This window comes from Cyanistes caeruleus, chromosome 19 (assembly GCF_971803275.1).
Source record: "Cyanistes caeruleus chromosome 19, bCyaCae1.hap1.1, whole genome shotgun sequence".
Taxonomy (NCBI): Eukaryota; Metazoa; Chordata; class Aves; order Passeriformes; family Paridae; genus Cyanistes; species Cyanistes caeruleus.
The window spans coordinates 5,949,001-5,965,793 of NC_141719.1; the positions used below are offsets into that span (position 1 = coordinate 5,949,001).

At 42.8% G+C, this 16,793-nt stretch overlaps 1 protein-coding gene across 2 annotated transcripts in view; it reads left to right on the plus strand.

The window, feature by feature from the left end:
- The first annotated feature begins 1,406 nt into the window (after nucleotides 1-1,406).
- ABCC3 (ATP binding cassette subfamily C member 3) overlaps nucleotides 1,407-16,793 on the plus strand; it is a 48,474-nt gene continuing 33,087 nt past the window's right edge. Inside the window, exons 1-5 of one of the 2 annotated variants that reach the window (XM_086857337.1) lie at nucleotides 4,009-4,122; nucleotides 5,261-5,340; nucleotides 14,221-14,397; nucleotides 15,276-15,401; nucleotides 16,281-16,418. In XM_086857337.1, coding sequence (XP_086713463.1) covers nucleotides 16,377-16,418 — 42 coding nt within the window. In that variant the 5' untranslated portion in view covers nucleotides 4,009-4,122; nucleotides 5,261-5,340; nucleotides 14,221-14,397; nucleotides 15,276-15,401; nucleotides 16,281-16,376. Of the gene's footprint in view, nucleotides 1,811-4,008; nucleotides 4,123-5,260; nucleotides 5,341-14,220; nucleotides 14,398-15,275; nucleotides 15,402-16,280; nucleotides 16,419-16,793 lie in introns of those variants that run through there. The other variant, XM_023938700.2, reaches the window with a different exon arrangement.

Here is a 16,793-nt window from a genome sequence, read left to right on the forward strand (position 1 = left end):
GAGAGGAGACATAAAGAGCCATAAAAGGGTAACTCCCAGCTATTTCTGAGTTTTCTTAAAACTTTTATTGCAGTACAATTCCACAGAACAGGAGTTTTGCAGTAAGACTTGTGAGGCCAACCCACTGTGTCCTCAGATCTCATTCACCCAGTTGGCAAAGGTTTCTCTGGTGTTTCCTCCAGAGGGTTGCAATGTGGTTGTGTTGATTAACCTGGCTCAGTCTGACATTTCAGATCTTGTAGGCAATCACCTGAGAACCTTATCTTGGGCAAGAGCTTATCTTCCCAAACTAATGAGAACAGCACACTTTCAGGTTGTAGTAAATGTCTAAAGCAAATTCTTAGCAGTCCTCATTTCTCTGATAGTACTTTGGGTGGGAAACAGTCACAGTATCTCCATAAAAGATCAACAGAATATTTTTTCTTTAGGGATGACATATTTTTGGGACACAGTAGCACTGCCTTTCTCTGAGGCACTGGAACAAGTTGTCCAGAGAAGCTGTGCATGCCCCATCCCTGGAAGTGTTCAGGACCAGGGGCTCTGAGCAGCCTGATCAAGTGGGTGGCATCCCTGCCCATGGCAGGGGGTTGGAACTAGATGAGCATTAATCTACCTTCCAACTCAAACCATTCTGTGATTCTCCGACTCTCTGATTTATTATTCTATTCTACTCCTTTTTGTTCTGGTGAGCATTTTAGACCACATCCTTCTGAGAGTTCCACATGCTACAGAAGGAAAGAAACTCAGACTCTTAAAATATTGAAGTAGATTTGTAGCAGCAGGGTTACTTTGTGTGAGATGATAATTGAACCAGATGCTGCAGCAAGTGGATGAACAAACAGCAGGTGTTGGGAGGTCAATAATACTGTAGAAGTCCTAACAAATAAGAAAGCAAACACTGTTTCTGCATCACGGGGAGGTGAAATCCAGATTGTGTCCAAGGTGCTACACTATGAAACCTGTTAATTACATATAATCACGAAAATATATTGACTGAAGGCTTTTGAAAACCCAAGGATCCATGCCATGGATTTAATCATGGATCTACAACAGAAGAAATCAGCATCAAGGAAGAGGCTGTAGATGGATGGAGGAGCAATACGATGCCAAGTTAAGTCCTGCTGGGGAAATCACAATCCACAGCACTCTGAAGGGGAGACAAGCAGCCTCTCCACAATGTTAACATTAACCTGAGTGCTCTGGATGGATGGACACGGTTCAGCCCAAAGCCAGAAAGGGGCCCAGCTTTGCGCACTCCACAGCACACACTTCACTTGAATCAGAGAACGATGTGGGTTGGAAAGGACCTTAAAATCGTGCCGTGGGCAGAGATGCCACTCAGCAGACCGAGTTGCTCAGGGCCCTGTCCAGCCTGGCTTTGAACGCTTCCAGGGATGGCAGTTTCCACAGCTTCTTCTTGCCAAGTGAGTATCACCCATCCACGAGCAGGGGTGTGGCTGTCCCCACAGGTCACACAGCTGCCCGGGCTGGGATGGCAGCCACGGGGTGAGGTGCCTGGGCTCAGGAGGAGAGGAAATGCAGCCCCTCCTGTGAGCCGGCTCCGCCACCGCCCAGGACAAACCTTGTCCCGTGTGCCGTGTCCCTCGTGGCCCGAGCGGGCCCGGTGCAGGCTCCTCCCGCCGCCTGCAGGGAAGGTGGGATGGGGCGCGCCGGCCCCGCCGCCCCCGCCCCCGGCCCGCCCGGCAGGGAAGGAACCGGCTCCTACCCCCGCCCGGTGCCTGGTGAGCTCCGGCAACAGCTCTTCGCTCCTGCTACTGCCATGGAGGCTTTCTGCGGCTCCCGCTTCTGGGTAAGCTCCTCTCTCCCCTTCCCCCCTCACGGGGCAGGCCGCGCCCGCCCCGCCCGGGCCTTCCCCGGTGTCCCCTGGGACGGGCCCGAGCGAGCACGGGCAGCCCGGTCCTGCGGCTGCTGAGGGCTCGGCGGGGCCGTGCCTCCGCTTGGCCAGGAGCAGTACAAGGGCTGCTCCCTTCTGTTTGTCCTTCAGCATCTCCACACCGGAGCCAAGACCCCCCCCTCCCCACAGAGCATCCCACGGGAGATGCAGCTTTCCCAGCCTAGTCCTCTACTCCACTCTGGACATCACGCTGATGAGCCCGGGGCTCTTCCTTTTTGTTTTAGCTCGTGTTCTGCTCTTCGGAGTCACTTCCATGACTGGCAGAGTGCTCCCCGTTCAGTGCTTAGTTACTGCTAGGAGAGGGATGGGTCGGTGGCAGCCGAGGATGGTCACTAGCCCCGGGGACTGCCGTGACTTCTGTCAGCGCTCGGAGCCCTCAGCCCTTTGGAAAGGCTGATTGCAGCGGGCGCTGCGTTTGTAAGCACGAAAGTTTGGAAATTGCTGCCATGGTGTGCTCTGATGAGTGAGAGTGTCTGTGCTGTTACTGGGTTTCCCCAAGAGGAGTGTCCGAAGTTGCATCACTGCTGGAAAGCTGATACAGGACAGCACAAGGAGTTAGCTCTGAGAACTTTATGCTGAGTTCCATCCTCAGATAACTAGCTACTTTTAAATATCTGTCCCAATATTAGTATTTAAAAGAGGAGTTTGGCTCCTAAGCCCCTCGATTACATTTCTTTGTATTTCATTTCAAAGTGCTCTGCCCTCTCTCTGCAACAGCTGGCAGATAAACTTGCTCAAACAAGTATTTTCATATATTATTTCTACCATCAACACTTCCAGAACAGGAACAAGCGCAAACAGATCAGCCCTGCTCCTTGATCTATTGGCTGCCTCCAGAAGCAGATCTTAGCTTCTCAAGGAAGGCTGGTAGTGCAACAACTCTGGTAGCAGTTTATTGATATGTTGGTGTAAATATCCAGACAGATTTCCTGGTCTGAAGTACAAAGTAAGTGTATGATTCCGTACTTTATGCTGTAGTGTTACACACTAGCAGCAGCCCTCTGGGCTGCTCTCTGTGGACCTGTTTCTTTTCTTCTTCCACAGTTCCTTGGGGTCAAAGCAACTTTCCATCTGTTTAATTGTTTTGAAAAGTGGAACTCAAGAACTCTGAGAAATGTAACATTGTGACTCTGTGACCAGCAGGTTGAACTCAGTGATCACTCTATTTTTGGCAGTATTTTCTGTTAGCAGGAGTGTACACAGTGATTTTTTTGAATATTTTAAGTGATGACCAGGTAGATGACAGACACCTTGACATGATTTGCTGTGCCAATATGTTGTTCCATAAGAAAACAGAGGTAAAGGCTTTCTATCTGAAATCTGCCCACGAAAGTTGGGGTTTCTCTTGCTGCATTTGAAGAAGGGAGAACAAGGTAAAAGGCAATTCTCAGCCTGTGCACCAAACTAATGAATGGTATCTAGCTTTGCAGCTCAAAACAAGAACTTGATCAAATGTACACCAGTATTAATGTTCAATTTTTCATTACCTGATGAACTTAGACTCCCCATTTTTTGTCAAAGAAAATCCAGATATTTTTGGAAGCTGAATGTTGCATTGGTGTCACTTTTAAAACTGTTTAGAGTGAAAGGAAACATGCTGTTCCAATTTAAACAGTTCTTTGTTTTGGAGTTTAAATGACTACAATACTTTTCTGTTAAGAAAGGATCAGAATAAAACCAAAATAGTTCAGAATTAGCTCATGAAAATGTTTATCTTGAAATATATCAACTTAAATGATTGATTCATATCAGATTTCTTTTAGCTTATTGGAAGTTTTAAGGTTTCAACTCCTCATCCTGATTCAGGGTGGGGAATTTTGCTGGAAATTTTGCTGGTTGCATTTCTTGTGGGGTTTTTTTTGCAGAGGCAAAATAATTTCCTGTTCAACCCATTTTAGAAATAAGAAATGAAAGGGAGCACTGTAGATCGCATTAGAAATCTATAAAAGCTTTTGGCTTCCAGTTACTTCTTTACCTGTTGAACATGGAATCAGCAAATTGCTAATACTAATGTAGGTTATTTATATATAAAAGAGAAACAACTGGAGTATTATGTTTTCATAATGCATTGTGACCAATCTCTTCATCTGAGCACTTGGAATCCCACTCTCTCCTTCAGCTAATATCTCCTAGCAGTGTTCCCATGCTAATTGCCTTTGGGGAGGAGGTGAATGTGAAAACACATACCCACACAAGGCAGGCCTTAGGTGTGTTCTTTACCAGTGCCCATAATTACTTCCCATTTATTGTGTCACATATTTGCTGTGTGATAGTAAGAGTGCTAAATAGGTGTGTCAATTAACGTGACCCACAATCTCCATTTTGAGAAGCAGATACCCGTGAATTACCACTTCTTTATTGCTTGTGTCCTCCACTGTAGTAAAAGTGAGCGGTTTCTTTGAGTGGGGAGCAAAGGGATCTCCTGGGGAGTGATTGCCAGATTGTTTTGGCCTAGTGATTAAAGAGCACAAACTTGGAAAAAGCCAAATTCTGTTCCAGCTGAGACAAACCTTGTTTTTCTGCAGCTCAGCCTCTCTGAGTAAGAAAAGGCACAGTGGCTGCTGTGGGATTAAAACATTGGGTGCTCAGCACTGCTGTTGAGTGATGTTGGGATGAGGGGCTAATAAACACCTCAGTCTGCAGACATGCCAAGTGCCTGGCTTTAACCAGTAGCTTTTGTTTTGGGTGGTGTGGGGTTTTTTTACAGCACAAATGGGAAATGAGAGAACAAGTGATAGAACATTTCAAAGGGGAGGCCACAATTTCTCAGTTCCTTTTGATACTGCTCAGCTGACAGCTCAGTTTCCTTGCTCTCCCTGTGTCTTGGTATCCTGACAGATGTCTTGTTTTTCCCCATCCCATGTGAAGTGCTGGCTCCTTCTTCATCCAGAGGCTCTTGAGTAATCCTACAGGAAATTGCAGCAACTCTCAAGAGTAAACAATACCTCAATCTTGGCTTTGTGATAGTCCCATACAAAGCACACCTTTAACCTTTAGGTTTGTGAGTATTCCTTCAACTTGAGTCATTCAGTCAAATTTTGGTAGACTTGGGCTAAAAGTCATGCTGCTCTCTGAACCAGCAGAGCAGGAAAATGCATTTCCAAAGTGCCAAAAGTTTCCCTTTTTCATAACTTCCTCTTTTGCTGCATCGTGTTTAATTTTTTTGTAGCTGAGGATGACTCAGGATATTTGTAGTAAGGCAGAAATATTTCTTTCAAGGAAGAGACAAAAAGTGTACACTTGCAGCATGTATACAAGTTTATTCAAACCCCCCCACAACTTATGTGGTTTGGCCCTAAATTAATACTAAAACATTTATTTTTAACAATTCCATTGTATTTGCAGCTAAATCAGTTCCAGCAGAGGATGAGTGAAGCAGAAGGTGATAGGAGATCACTGCCAAGAAAGGATCCTGCAGTTGGGTGGTATGGTCCAGACTGGCTGTTGTTTATATTTTAGCTTCCCCTTCTGCCACCCTGTGCTAAACACAGAATGTTCAGTGTTTATAGATATTTAAACATGATACAGATATTTGTATAATCTTTGTTAACTGCATCCAACTTCAGCTGAATCCCATCCTATAAATCTCTTCACAAATAACTGCATGAGGTACCTGTGTTCTTTCTCATGTTTGGTGGGAGATCAAACTAGGTGACTTTAATAGTCCCTTCAAATGTCAAATCTATGAAATTATGCTCTCTCAAAAGGGTAGCTGGATTGGCAACATCCTCTACTTAGAATCAATTAAATGCTCAAGCTCAAATTCTCTAAGATTTTCAGATTTTTGGCATGAGTTGAATGGAAGCTGTTGCTAATTGATTGGGGCCAGGAATTCCCAATGTCAGGAGCAGAATAAATATAAATATTTAGCACTGGATTTGGAGTATTAGCCAGGACCTGATACTGTTCATCTGTGTGTAAATGGCAAGACTGTAGTCTTGGATTTGACACTCTTTGGGAGAGACAAAATATGGATCTGAGAGCTGTGAGCAAATCTTGATACCACTGAAAGCTGCCAGTATCAAGTGAGCCCTTTGGTGACATTGCCAATTAATGAAACTCTTCAGTTTTCAACACAACTGTTCCTCCCTGGGCCATTTTAGCTTATGTGACACAGCTGGTAGCTGTGGTGTCTGGGACTTTGGAATGCTATAAAGTTTGCCTCCTGGAAGGAATTATATTGGAACTAAATCCGAGTCACATGACGAGCTCCTTAAAATGTAGCTAAAATTTAGGTGCTGTACTTAGGAATATAAAGCCTTTTGAGATGGGCCTCACCTGCCTGCTAGGAAAATTGCTGTGTCATGGGAGAGATAATCCTTTCCTTTCAACATGTGCAAATTTGTAATGTATTAAATTAAGGAGACTATTAGTGTTTACATTTAATTTTTTAATTAAAAAAAATATTTTGAAAAACATATTAAATGAGGTATTTGATTTTTCCCAATAAGCTCATGCTCAGTTTGTCTCCTGATCCCCCCTTGACTGTGATGGGCCATTATCCACTTGCAAATTCAAGCTGAGTTTGAAGAGAGCAGAGTGGCCATAAGCCAGAGATCTTCCCAGGAATGTGCCCAGGCTTTTGATTCCATGCTGGGCCTATGTAAGCTGGCATCTTGTCCTTGTGCTAATCTCGTGGCAACATGAGAGGTGAAGTTAATGCAATAAAATTTAGATAATTTGGGTAATATAATTTAGATAATTTAGGTAATGTCATGTGTCATAAAGTGCTGAATTAGAACAGAAAGAAGGAGATAGAAAAGAGAAACTGTTTCATGGGAGTTCTTTCAAAGTAATTTAGTTTCAGAAATAATAATTTACTTTTTCTGTCTGAAACTGAGAATGCATTTGGCATTTATGCAATTAAAAGAAAAATTCTCTCCTCTTCACCCCAGTTGAATGATTTTTATTCTAGTATATCTTCCAACTGCACTCAGAGCAGCAGTGATGGCAATTTTTCTGTAACAATTGTTTTTATTAGTAGTATACATCAGCCCAGCTGGATAGGCTGGCTTAAAATGGCATTACAGGGGACTGTGTCATTTGCAGCTGTTTGAGCTGTTCCTGTCTCTTCAACTGAGCTACATTTATGGTGATCCTTAAATTAACCCAATTCCTTTAACTGAAAGGAGGTGGGATGACTTAAATCAAGGATATCCCCCCTGTCCCCCTCCAGCCATTATCACACTGGTCTGCAGCAGGGCACCCCACTCCTTTGTTGGTGTTTGCACAAGGCCATAGGAAAAGCCATCAGTGATGCCAGTAACAGGAAGTTTTCTCCCCAACAGTAGCTTTGATCAATTTCAAAAGACAGTTGGAAACTTCCTTGTGTAGAACAATCCTGTTTAATTTTCTTCTCAATCCTGTTTTTGATTCTTGAGCATTTTTACCTGCATGGTTTCCCCTCCACAAGTAAAAAAATGTCCTTCTCTCCAAGCAAGAGGGCTGAGTACCTGACAGCAAAGAAGCTCCAAACTTCTAATCTTAAAACTCAAAAACTGAAAGGAGAATAAAAGAGGAAATTACTGTCTAGTACTGATGTCTAGTCCTCAGGTACATGGCGTAGTTAGTAGTGGTAGTAACATGAAACTTCAGCTTGCGCAAAAACCTGTGACAAGTTACTCCCTGATCATAAACTGACTCTTACAGGCTCTGGCCTTGTGCCAAGCCTATTTGATCCCTTAAAATAAGCCACTAAGGATCCTTTTACTGCTAGAAAAGAAAGTTCAGCATCCTGCACTTGTGTAGAGACCTGGTGCAGTGTGCCTTGTAAAAAAGAAAAATACTATTTCTGGTTATTAACTGTGTGGTTGATGCAGAACTGTAAATGCTTTTGTCCCTCAACCCTGCCTTCTTTCTGAGCAGTGCTGCTGCAGTGAAGTGTTGTTACCACTTGCCTTTACCAGGTGGGGGAAAGGTTGTTCTGTAATCATGAGAAAAAATTGAGATGTGCAGCAGCTACTCGGGATTAATGAAGCATCCAACTCCTTCAGTAAGGGTGACACTGTTCCTTTGGAAATGTACTCTGAAAAGCCCATTTGAAACTGGCACTCTTCTGGAGGCCTGGAGCTGTACTTGCTGGCATTTATGCTCTAAAATTACTATTAGAGTTGGTCCGTAAGAGTTTATTAGCAGGGACCAAGCAGTGGAGATGGACAACAGGTAGAAATGGGAGGTGAGACATGGAGAGGCTGAGATGAAGCTTGAACTGTAGCTAAGACTGAGCCCTGGTAGTTTTCAGTGCTGCAATTCAGATCCACTCTCATTCCTGGCAGGAGGCAGTGTGGTAGAGCCAAGAGAAAGACATCTTTCCTTTTGATTTTTTCCTTTTATTTATTCTTTTTCCCAGGCTGTGCAAGTGAAAGTCCCTGGCAGGATATTGACCAGACCTAAGGGCAAAAGAAGGGATGGGAGAGCCTGCTTTGCATTTTGATTCCCACTAACGATTTGTTCTACATGAGAAACCATTCCCATGTTAATGTACCACAGGGAGGCATTGTTACTTTCAGTTATTCACTTCCCTATCTTCCATACTGGATGGACCTTCCTGGCCAGCATTCCAGCTTGTTAATCTTCCATAACATGCAAACCAGTGATAACTGACATGGAATCACTGATAGGGTTTGTGTTAGCCTTGGTTAGGGTGTGAATGACATCAGCCTAATGGCCTTTACCTTCCAGCAGATAAAGGTTGGGTTTGTGTTTCCTGTGCTTTTCACCACTCTTTTGGAACTGTAGAAATTTGGAGAGAAGCATGTATCCATTTAAAGTAGACAACTGCCTGACACTGCACAGATGCTGTAAGTTTTCCCTAGGGTTTGGACGCTGTCATTGCTATTTGAGGAACATTACTGCAGCATCAGTGATGCCTCAAGATTTTAGCTTTTATATATTTCAGATCCTGTACTGCACTAGTGTATAACTCTGAACTCCAAATAGAGTGTTGGTAAGTTCTCTTCACATTTTTGTCATACAGAACAGTCCTTCCAGGCCTGAGATCCAAGGACACCCTCTGCCTCCAGCTCCGAAAAGTATAAACAAAAGTGAATTGAGGGAGAGCAAACTGGGGGAATATGACTTCATTACCTGAAGCTGTAATTGGAGAATTAACCCTGATGTGCAAATAGACCAAACATATATCTGTCTGAAAAATTCGTGACCATCATCCATCTTGGGTATAGCCTCTGTGAGGCTTTGCACTGTCCAAGGTTTATCTGTTGAAGGCCTTTAATAAATACCTACTTTATTCTCTATGTCTGTCTAGCCTCTGTTCTAGGTAGCCACTCCAAGCCATCATCAGCAATTATTTTTACTGCTGATAAAACCAGTGTGAGGCAGGTTTATTTTAAACTTCTGTAGTGGAGTAGGAGTTGATTTACTTAAACTCAAGACCAAAACTCTAGTTGGTATTTTTCAGCAGACTTCTTTAACATCATCTGGGGATTTTGGGAAAGGGACAGAGAGGAATTTCCCTGTCTCTGTTTTGCAGCCGAGTTTTAGGCTTTCTGTTTGTTCTTTAAATGCTGTAATGGATGATGTACAGGAAGCCATGGCACTGAACTTTTATTTCTTTTAAAGGCATTATCAGTTTCAAGGATGGCTTTTTCAATAGCAATGTTATTTTCCAGAGGGGAGAATGTAATAGAAAGTACTAAGTATTAGGGCAGATTTAATGCTGTTCAGAGCTTCCCCCGTTGAATACCTTCTCTTAATTGAAGATCATGTATTTAAAACTAGTCATTTGAATGCAAGTCCTGCTGCCCAGATAGCCCTTAATACAAGAATTGTGTTTATCCAAAGACATACTGGAGTAATGGGTGTGAGTGAAAGCTGTGGCAAGGGCCCCTGTCAATGATATCCTTTACTGATGAGGAAAAAGCCCCACTAATTTATAAGTTTTAGACTCAAACAGATCCCTTTTCTGCTGTGAAGCTGTAACAAGCATCTCTAATCTTTTCCCATGGGTGTTTGCATTGTTTTTAGTACTAGAGAATTAAGTAAATTGTGTGCCCAGGGAGTTCAGTATGGTGGTCTGGTGATTTCTGCAGTACTGTATCTCACCAGCATCCAAGGATTCTGTATTCAAGGGAATGCTGCTGCATTTGGCACTCAGGAGAAGCCACAGAGCACAGTGAGTCTGGATTAGTAATAGGTCACAGGTTATTGTCCTCAGCACTTGCTTGTGGATAAGTGGGATGACAGCAATGCTGGGTGGGATGGACGTGCTGGCTCTTGTGGTTTCCCTGGGATGAGCTTTGTGGAGAAAATTGTGTTTCCCAACATTTGCTGCTGAGTACTTCCCTTTATGACAGGGAAGTGCCTGTTGCTGGGTCACCAGAGCCCAGGTCACAGAGCTGCCTGCAGAGTGCTTTCAGTGGGCTGTCACTGAAGGGCAGAGCTGTGATGTCCAGGGGAAGGTGGGCAGCTCTCAGGAGAGCAGAGAGCCATGAGCCAAGGAGCAGGGGTGCTCCCCAACATCATCAGTGTGTTAGACCTCTTTCAGCAGCAAGTCCAAAGGCAACCCTCGCACCCAGACAGCCCAGGGCAGGTATTTTCACCCTCAACCAGAACAGGACACAAGAAACATTTCAACTTGCTGTTTGCCAGGACAGAGTTCAGGAAGGCAAAGCCAGATTAAAGCAGGAGCCTTGAAGACAGGAGGCCAAGAGCTGGTGTGTCCTTCCAGCCGTTGCTTCTTGTGTTTGTTCTCCAGGGTGGAGTTCTGTTACTACACTGCTGCATTGAAGGGTATTTAGCAATATATAACAAAGTTGGCTCGGTCAGGAGAGATTGTATTGAGCCTTTGTGTCATATTCTGACTCAAAATGAGTTCTTTAGGGTTGGACTGGATGTTGGAATACACACTGTCAGTGTGGTGATTTATAAAGCCATAGAGTGGAACTTCCAGCCACATGAAGAGAGATCCTGCTTGATAAAAAACACAACTTGAAGACTCCCAGATTTAAAAGTAATAATAATTCATTGTAGAGTCCCTGCTACGTGAAACATATCATCATATATTGTTTAACCCCAGCTAGCAGCTGCTCACTAATCCCTTTCACTTCCCTGTAGGGATGGGAGAAGACTTGGAAAAAAAGGTAAATCCCATGGGTTGAGACAAAAACAATTAATAATTGATAATAGTTGAAAATATTGAAATAATTGAAATAAAATATAATAACATAATTGTAGTGCAAAGAGAGACAACAAAAAAGAGACAATGTATCAGCTACTAGGGAAAAAATAAATAAAAGTGTTAAGAGCTCTGTCCCAGGATATATAGGAACACTAGACCACTCCAGTCTGCTCCCAGGGAGAGGAAGTTATTTGTATAGAATTCAACTACTTAAGTTTTAGGCACTGTGTCTTCTAACAGGGACCCCTCACCTATTCAGGATGGGAAGAGTCTGCTCTCAGAGCAGAAGCAGATCCTTACAGAAACAAAAATCTTTTCCAGGGAAGCTTATTTGTCTGATCCAAAACATCACCAAGAAGCCAATAGTCAGTCCTGTTACCTTGACCACAGGTCTCTCCTTCAGCCCACATCCCTGTTCCCATGTGCCATGGAAGTAGTAGATTCTCGTTGGCCATGATATGGCTGTTGTTTCCTGTAGTTTCACATAATTTTGGAAAGGTTCCACTTTTATTCTCAGGGTTAATTCTACCAAATCTCAAAAAATCTTACTTTTTATTTATTTTTTTTCAGGACAGAATTTTTGTTTTCTGGCCAGCTGCATTTTTACATTCAGAAGTGCAAACCCTTTGCTTTATTTAAATAAGAGTAAATGAAAACCTTCCAATGGCTTGGCAGCCCTGCAGTCTGTGTCTTGGATACAATAGGCAGCTTGTGTTCAGTTCAGAAGTTAATGGACATCTGGGGCAGTTTCTAGGCTGCTGTCAGACAGAAAGCTATTTGTGGACATTTTGTTCTTATAGGAAAGGTTTAAATTAAAAAAGGGGGGGCAGGGGGGTGTGAGGTTCCTCTCAATATTTTTTCCCTTGAACAGTCTTTGTTTTATTCTGTGCTTCAGTTATTGCTATTCTTTGTCTGCTTTCCTTTTCCAGGATTTTTTCCAATAAGCAAAAGGAGCACAATTGCAAATATGTTCAAGACGTTGCTAAGTCACATGTAATTTAAAGAGGAAATTAGTATTTTGTTGAATACATGAGAGTAGATAAGCTCCTACTTGGGAACTAAAGAGCTCCAAACTTCTACAGGGCATCTCCTGCCCCAGGCAGAGTAGCTGCTAGAGGAACATATTATGTTAGAGGTGCTGAAATGTTTTGGTTATGAGCCAAAAAAATGAGTGCTTTTTAAATGTTATCATTCATTCTGGTGCCAGAGACCTGCTCACTGCAGGAAAACACAGAAATAGTTTGAATGTAGGGCTGGAGTTTTGTTTTGATCATGTGTTTGAATTGCTGTGTAATTGCTGTGTTGTTGATTTGTGGCTGAAGGTTGCCCGAGGTCTGAACAAACCTGTTGAGGTAATTGGGGCTGGTTTTATTCTGCTGGCCCATGCTGGGTGCCTGAGTGCCTCCAAAAAAAGCAATTTCTTGGCTGGAAAGGCAGCAGCTGCACAAAGGGCACAGTTCAGATGTGGAGCTGGTGGATTTGTGCCAACCTTCACCACTGCCAGAGCTGAAACACTGAATGGCAAATGTGTCACAGTTCAACTAAACTGTCCTGCACCCAGCCAAGGCTTTTTAGTCTCATTACACTTAACAAGCTCATTCATGTGTTTGTGGATAGGTTCAGAGAGGCACATACCTTCTGACAGATGATCAATGAAATGGAGAGATTCTCTGCAGATTGTGGCTCTTCTGTTCTCCTAAAATCAACCATTGCTGTCAGCATTCGATCTCTTTCATGCAGGTAAACAAAAGAAGGACTGTAAATACTTGGAGGAATTGATTTTCAGAGCAGTCTGTCACAAGGGTTGAGAAGTGGCTCAGTGCAACTGGAACACTTCTGCAGAGAACTCACACCCAAAAATAAGTACATGAATTGTTGTAGTATAGAGATAAGGTATATTTGAATCAGAGATATCTTAGTTTTATCATTATCTTGTTAATGACAGTACAACAATGTTGCACTGTATTATAGGAACGGTGAAGCATGACACACCAACTCTCAGCTGGGTTGCCCAAGAGAGCAAGTTTTATTATTCCAGATCTTCTTTTATAGACATGTCTGAGAAGGTCTGAGAGGTAAAACTCTCATTGGTCATTAAACCAACACATCACCATCATTGGATAATTGGGGAGCACAACCCCTTGACTGTTTCCTGCAAGTAAACAACAAGGATCCTAAACAGCACCTGCAAAGATTACTGTCCTTCTCCAAGGACGGTTTAGATTCCTCCTTATGCTTTCTCAGGCCAGAGTGAGAACCTTGTGTGACTTAGTTTCACACAGGCTCTGTGCTCCCTGCCTGCTTTCAGCTCCCATACAACAAAGCCATTTTACATTCCCTGCAAGTAGGTATTTATCTACCACGTGTAAGATGACACATCAGATGTCAAAATCCAAGTTATGAATTTCCAGGAGGTTTGATTAAAACCAAGTTCCCCTTGACCATACTGAAAGTTCTATTTTTGTTTGAACTTGTGTAACTGTTTGCATGAGGTGCATTAAAATCTTTAGGTACAAGTACATATGTGGCTTGTGGTGTCCAGGATCACAGCTGCAAAGCATTACTTGAAATGTTTCAAAAAAAACCTGATTCCTACCTGCATGTTCAGTACATTCCTTTTGCCTTTGTTTAGAATAGGGAAGTAATTAAAACTGGAAGCATATGAGTAAGAAGGACAAAGTGTTAGTGATAAATGGAGGGGATTTTCCCAGGTCAGCATTAGATTGGTCTAAATCTGATCATTTTGTACAGTGCTGAACATTCTTGCTGGATGAATTCTCAGGTGGAGGATTTTTCCTCAAGAGCTTTGTTTAGCAGAGGCACTCCAGGCTGGGAATGCCTGAGGAACATGCTGTTTTCAACACCTGTAACTAAGCCTTGGCAAAGACAGAAACAAAAGGGGATTGTCTGCTACAAAATCCGTGTCCAGCTCTGAAATACAGTAGGGCAGAAATTTTCTCTTTTAGGTTTTGCCCTGTTTTTAGCTGTACTTAGCCCTTTAATTAGAGCAGATTACCCACAAGTGCTTGGGGTAAGTATTTTGGGAAAGCTCTTACTCAGGCCATGTGCTAACTCCATCAGGATCTGAATACAACTTCATTCAAGCAGATATTCCAGTTGGCAGCACTTCTGCCTCTCTGCTAATAAACGTGTCTCGTCCTTCTTCCAGGATTCAAACCTTACAATACACACAGATTACCCAGACCTAACACCATGTTTCCAGAACACCATCCTGGCGTGGATCCCCAGCATTTACCTGTGGAGTGCTTTACCCTTTTACCTTTTCTACCTGAAGCGCAACAAACGAGGGTATATCGTGCTGTCCGTGCTGAGCAGGTTCAAGACGGTGAGAGCTCTTTGCAATGCCCCAAATGCCATGTAGACTTAATTTTTATTAATTCAGCATCCAAGGAAGTGCTGCAGTAGGGTTTAAAATTGTTTCCCTCTGATTTATCATACTGAAGAGCTTGCTCATAGGAATGAGCAGTGCACATACAGACCTCTGAGGAAGGAAATCCTTCCTAGGAGCTCACCTTTCTGGGTAGAGGGAAGAACAGATTGCTCTGCCTTGAGCAATCCCCCTTTGTGAGCCAAAACTGTGCTGCTTCACCCTTCAATAATGTTTAAACCACTGAAAGCTGCAGAACAAAGATATTAAGGTAGGTCTAGTGGGAATTCTATCTCTTTGTGAAAGTAAGCATGAGAAGGGTTTTTTCAAGCCACTCTCCCCATGAAATAGGAACTTGATTTCATCTGTACTTTGTGCTTAAAAGGTTCCTGGTGTTACCAGCCCCTCAGATCTGTGAGTGGCTGGGTATAAGAAAAGCAAGGAAGTTTCTTTCCATAGGCCAGCAAATAACTTGGGTTATTCCTGGAGAAAAATACCAGGCTTCTGCTTCAGGCCATGTCTGCCTTTACTCTGGATGCTGCCTGTGTTTCCAATCAAACATAAACGGGGGGGGGGGGGGGGGGAAATCCAGGGAAATACATTAGTCTTTCTATGGGTTGTGATTGCCAATCCCTCAGAGAGCAGTTGAGATGAGATCCTTGGTTTGAGTGCAGTGGGACAGCTCAACAGACTGCAGCTGATCAGTGCTGTGATTGTATTTATAGAGCTTTTTTGTTTTGCTGGGAATCTGTGAATCAGAATGGGGTTTTTTTCAGCTCTCTGACTGCCCCTGGAGGGGAATTTACCAAATGCTGTTTCTGTTTGCCTTCTCTTAGCTCTTTGGTGTCCTGCTGTGGTGTGTGAGCTGGGCAGATCTCTTCTACTCCTTCCACGAGGCCCTGCAAAACAGAACCCCTCCACCAGTCTATTTTGTAACTCCACTGGTCGTTGGCATCACTGTGGTTAGTAGCTGTTTCTGTTCACTATGACCAGTACAAATAACTTTTTTTTAGAGAGATGAAGTATAAAGAGTCCCTTTGCCTTCATTGTCTTACCTCTTTTGACTGAATTATTAGTATTTGTATCGTTGAAGCAAATTTTGCTACTGAAAAAGCCAGAGTCACAATTTGTCTCTCAAGTAGATTCAGCTTATTAAAATTCAGTAAATTAAAATATTTATAATGGAGAGATTGTTCTGCCTTCCAACCTGCTTTTACCCATCTCTCCTGGCTTGTGATCCATGTCTGGAGAGAATTTGAATAGGACTTTGCCTAAGTAGAGAGATACAATAGAGCATGGCTTGTGCAGTGTATTTTTGACTTTGTAAAACTGTGTCTGTTATCTGATGGTTGTTCCTCCATTGAACAAAACAAGTTGGCTTTGGCTAGGAAGACAAACAGGCTTGTGGCTGTTGTATGAAAAATAAAGCAGTAAAGTTTGCCCATTAAGTGTTTTCATTCCCTTGGTTAATTTTTTAAAAAAATCTCATTTTCTAGACAAGTAATGATCTGGATTGGAGAAATGGCAGCTCCTACATTTGTTTAAAATGTTTGTAGCTAATATTTAATTATTCCCAGGCCTATGTGCAAAGGTTTAAAAATTGAATTCTGAAGTTGAAGCTCTGAAAACACCTAAACAAATGATTTCAAAATTATTTGCAGTTCTCCTTAGATGATGGAGGTTTTGCCATTGACTTCTGTGTGAAATCATGATGGAGCTCATTTCAGAGAGTTCTGGTGTCCTTCCAGTCACTGGTGGCTCTAAGAGCTGCCAACTGAGAGTGTGAAGAGGGGGAGCACTGGGATGGGGTTGTTCATGTGTTCTTGTATTTACCTTTACAGCTCTTAGCTACACTGCTTATCCAGTACGAAAGGCTGAGAGGAGTTCAGTCCTCTGGAGTGCTCATTATATTCTGGTTTTTGTCTGTGCTTTGTGCCATGGGGCCCTTCTGGTCAAAGATCATGACTACAACACCACAGGTAACAAGCCATCCTTGTGAGCACTTGGAGAATAGGAAATGTAGCATCCACATCTATGTGAAAAGAATTAATCACCCAAGTTTGGAGTCAGATCTGAGCCCAGATACAAGCCAGAGAGAGAGAGAGGAGTTTAGTTCTGTTGTCTTGACTCAGAGTTGTGTAACTAGAAGGGAACTGGATGACTTGGGCAATGTCAAAAAGCTGATTTTGCTTAGCCCAGGGTTAATACTGGGAACCTGGTAGACATAAGAGAGCAATACCAACTCTGTGTACATGTGAACCAACTCCTGACTTTTTTTTTTTTTTTTCTCTTTCTCTTTTGCTTAAATGGGGATAGGTAGTAATCAGAGAGGACACATTTTAATATGTAAAGTT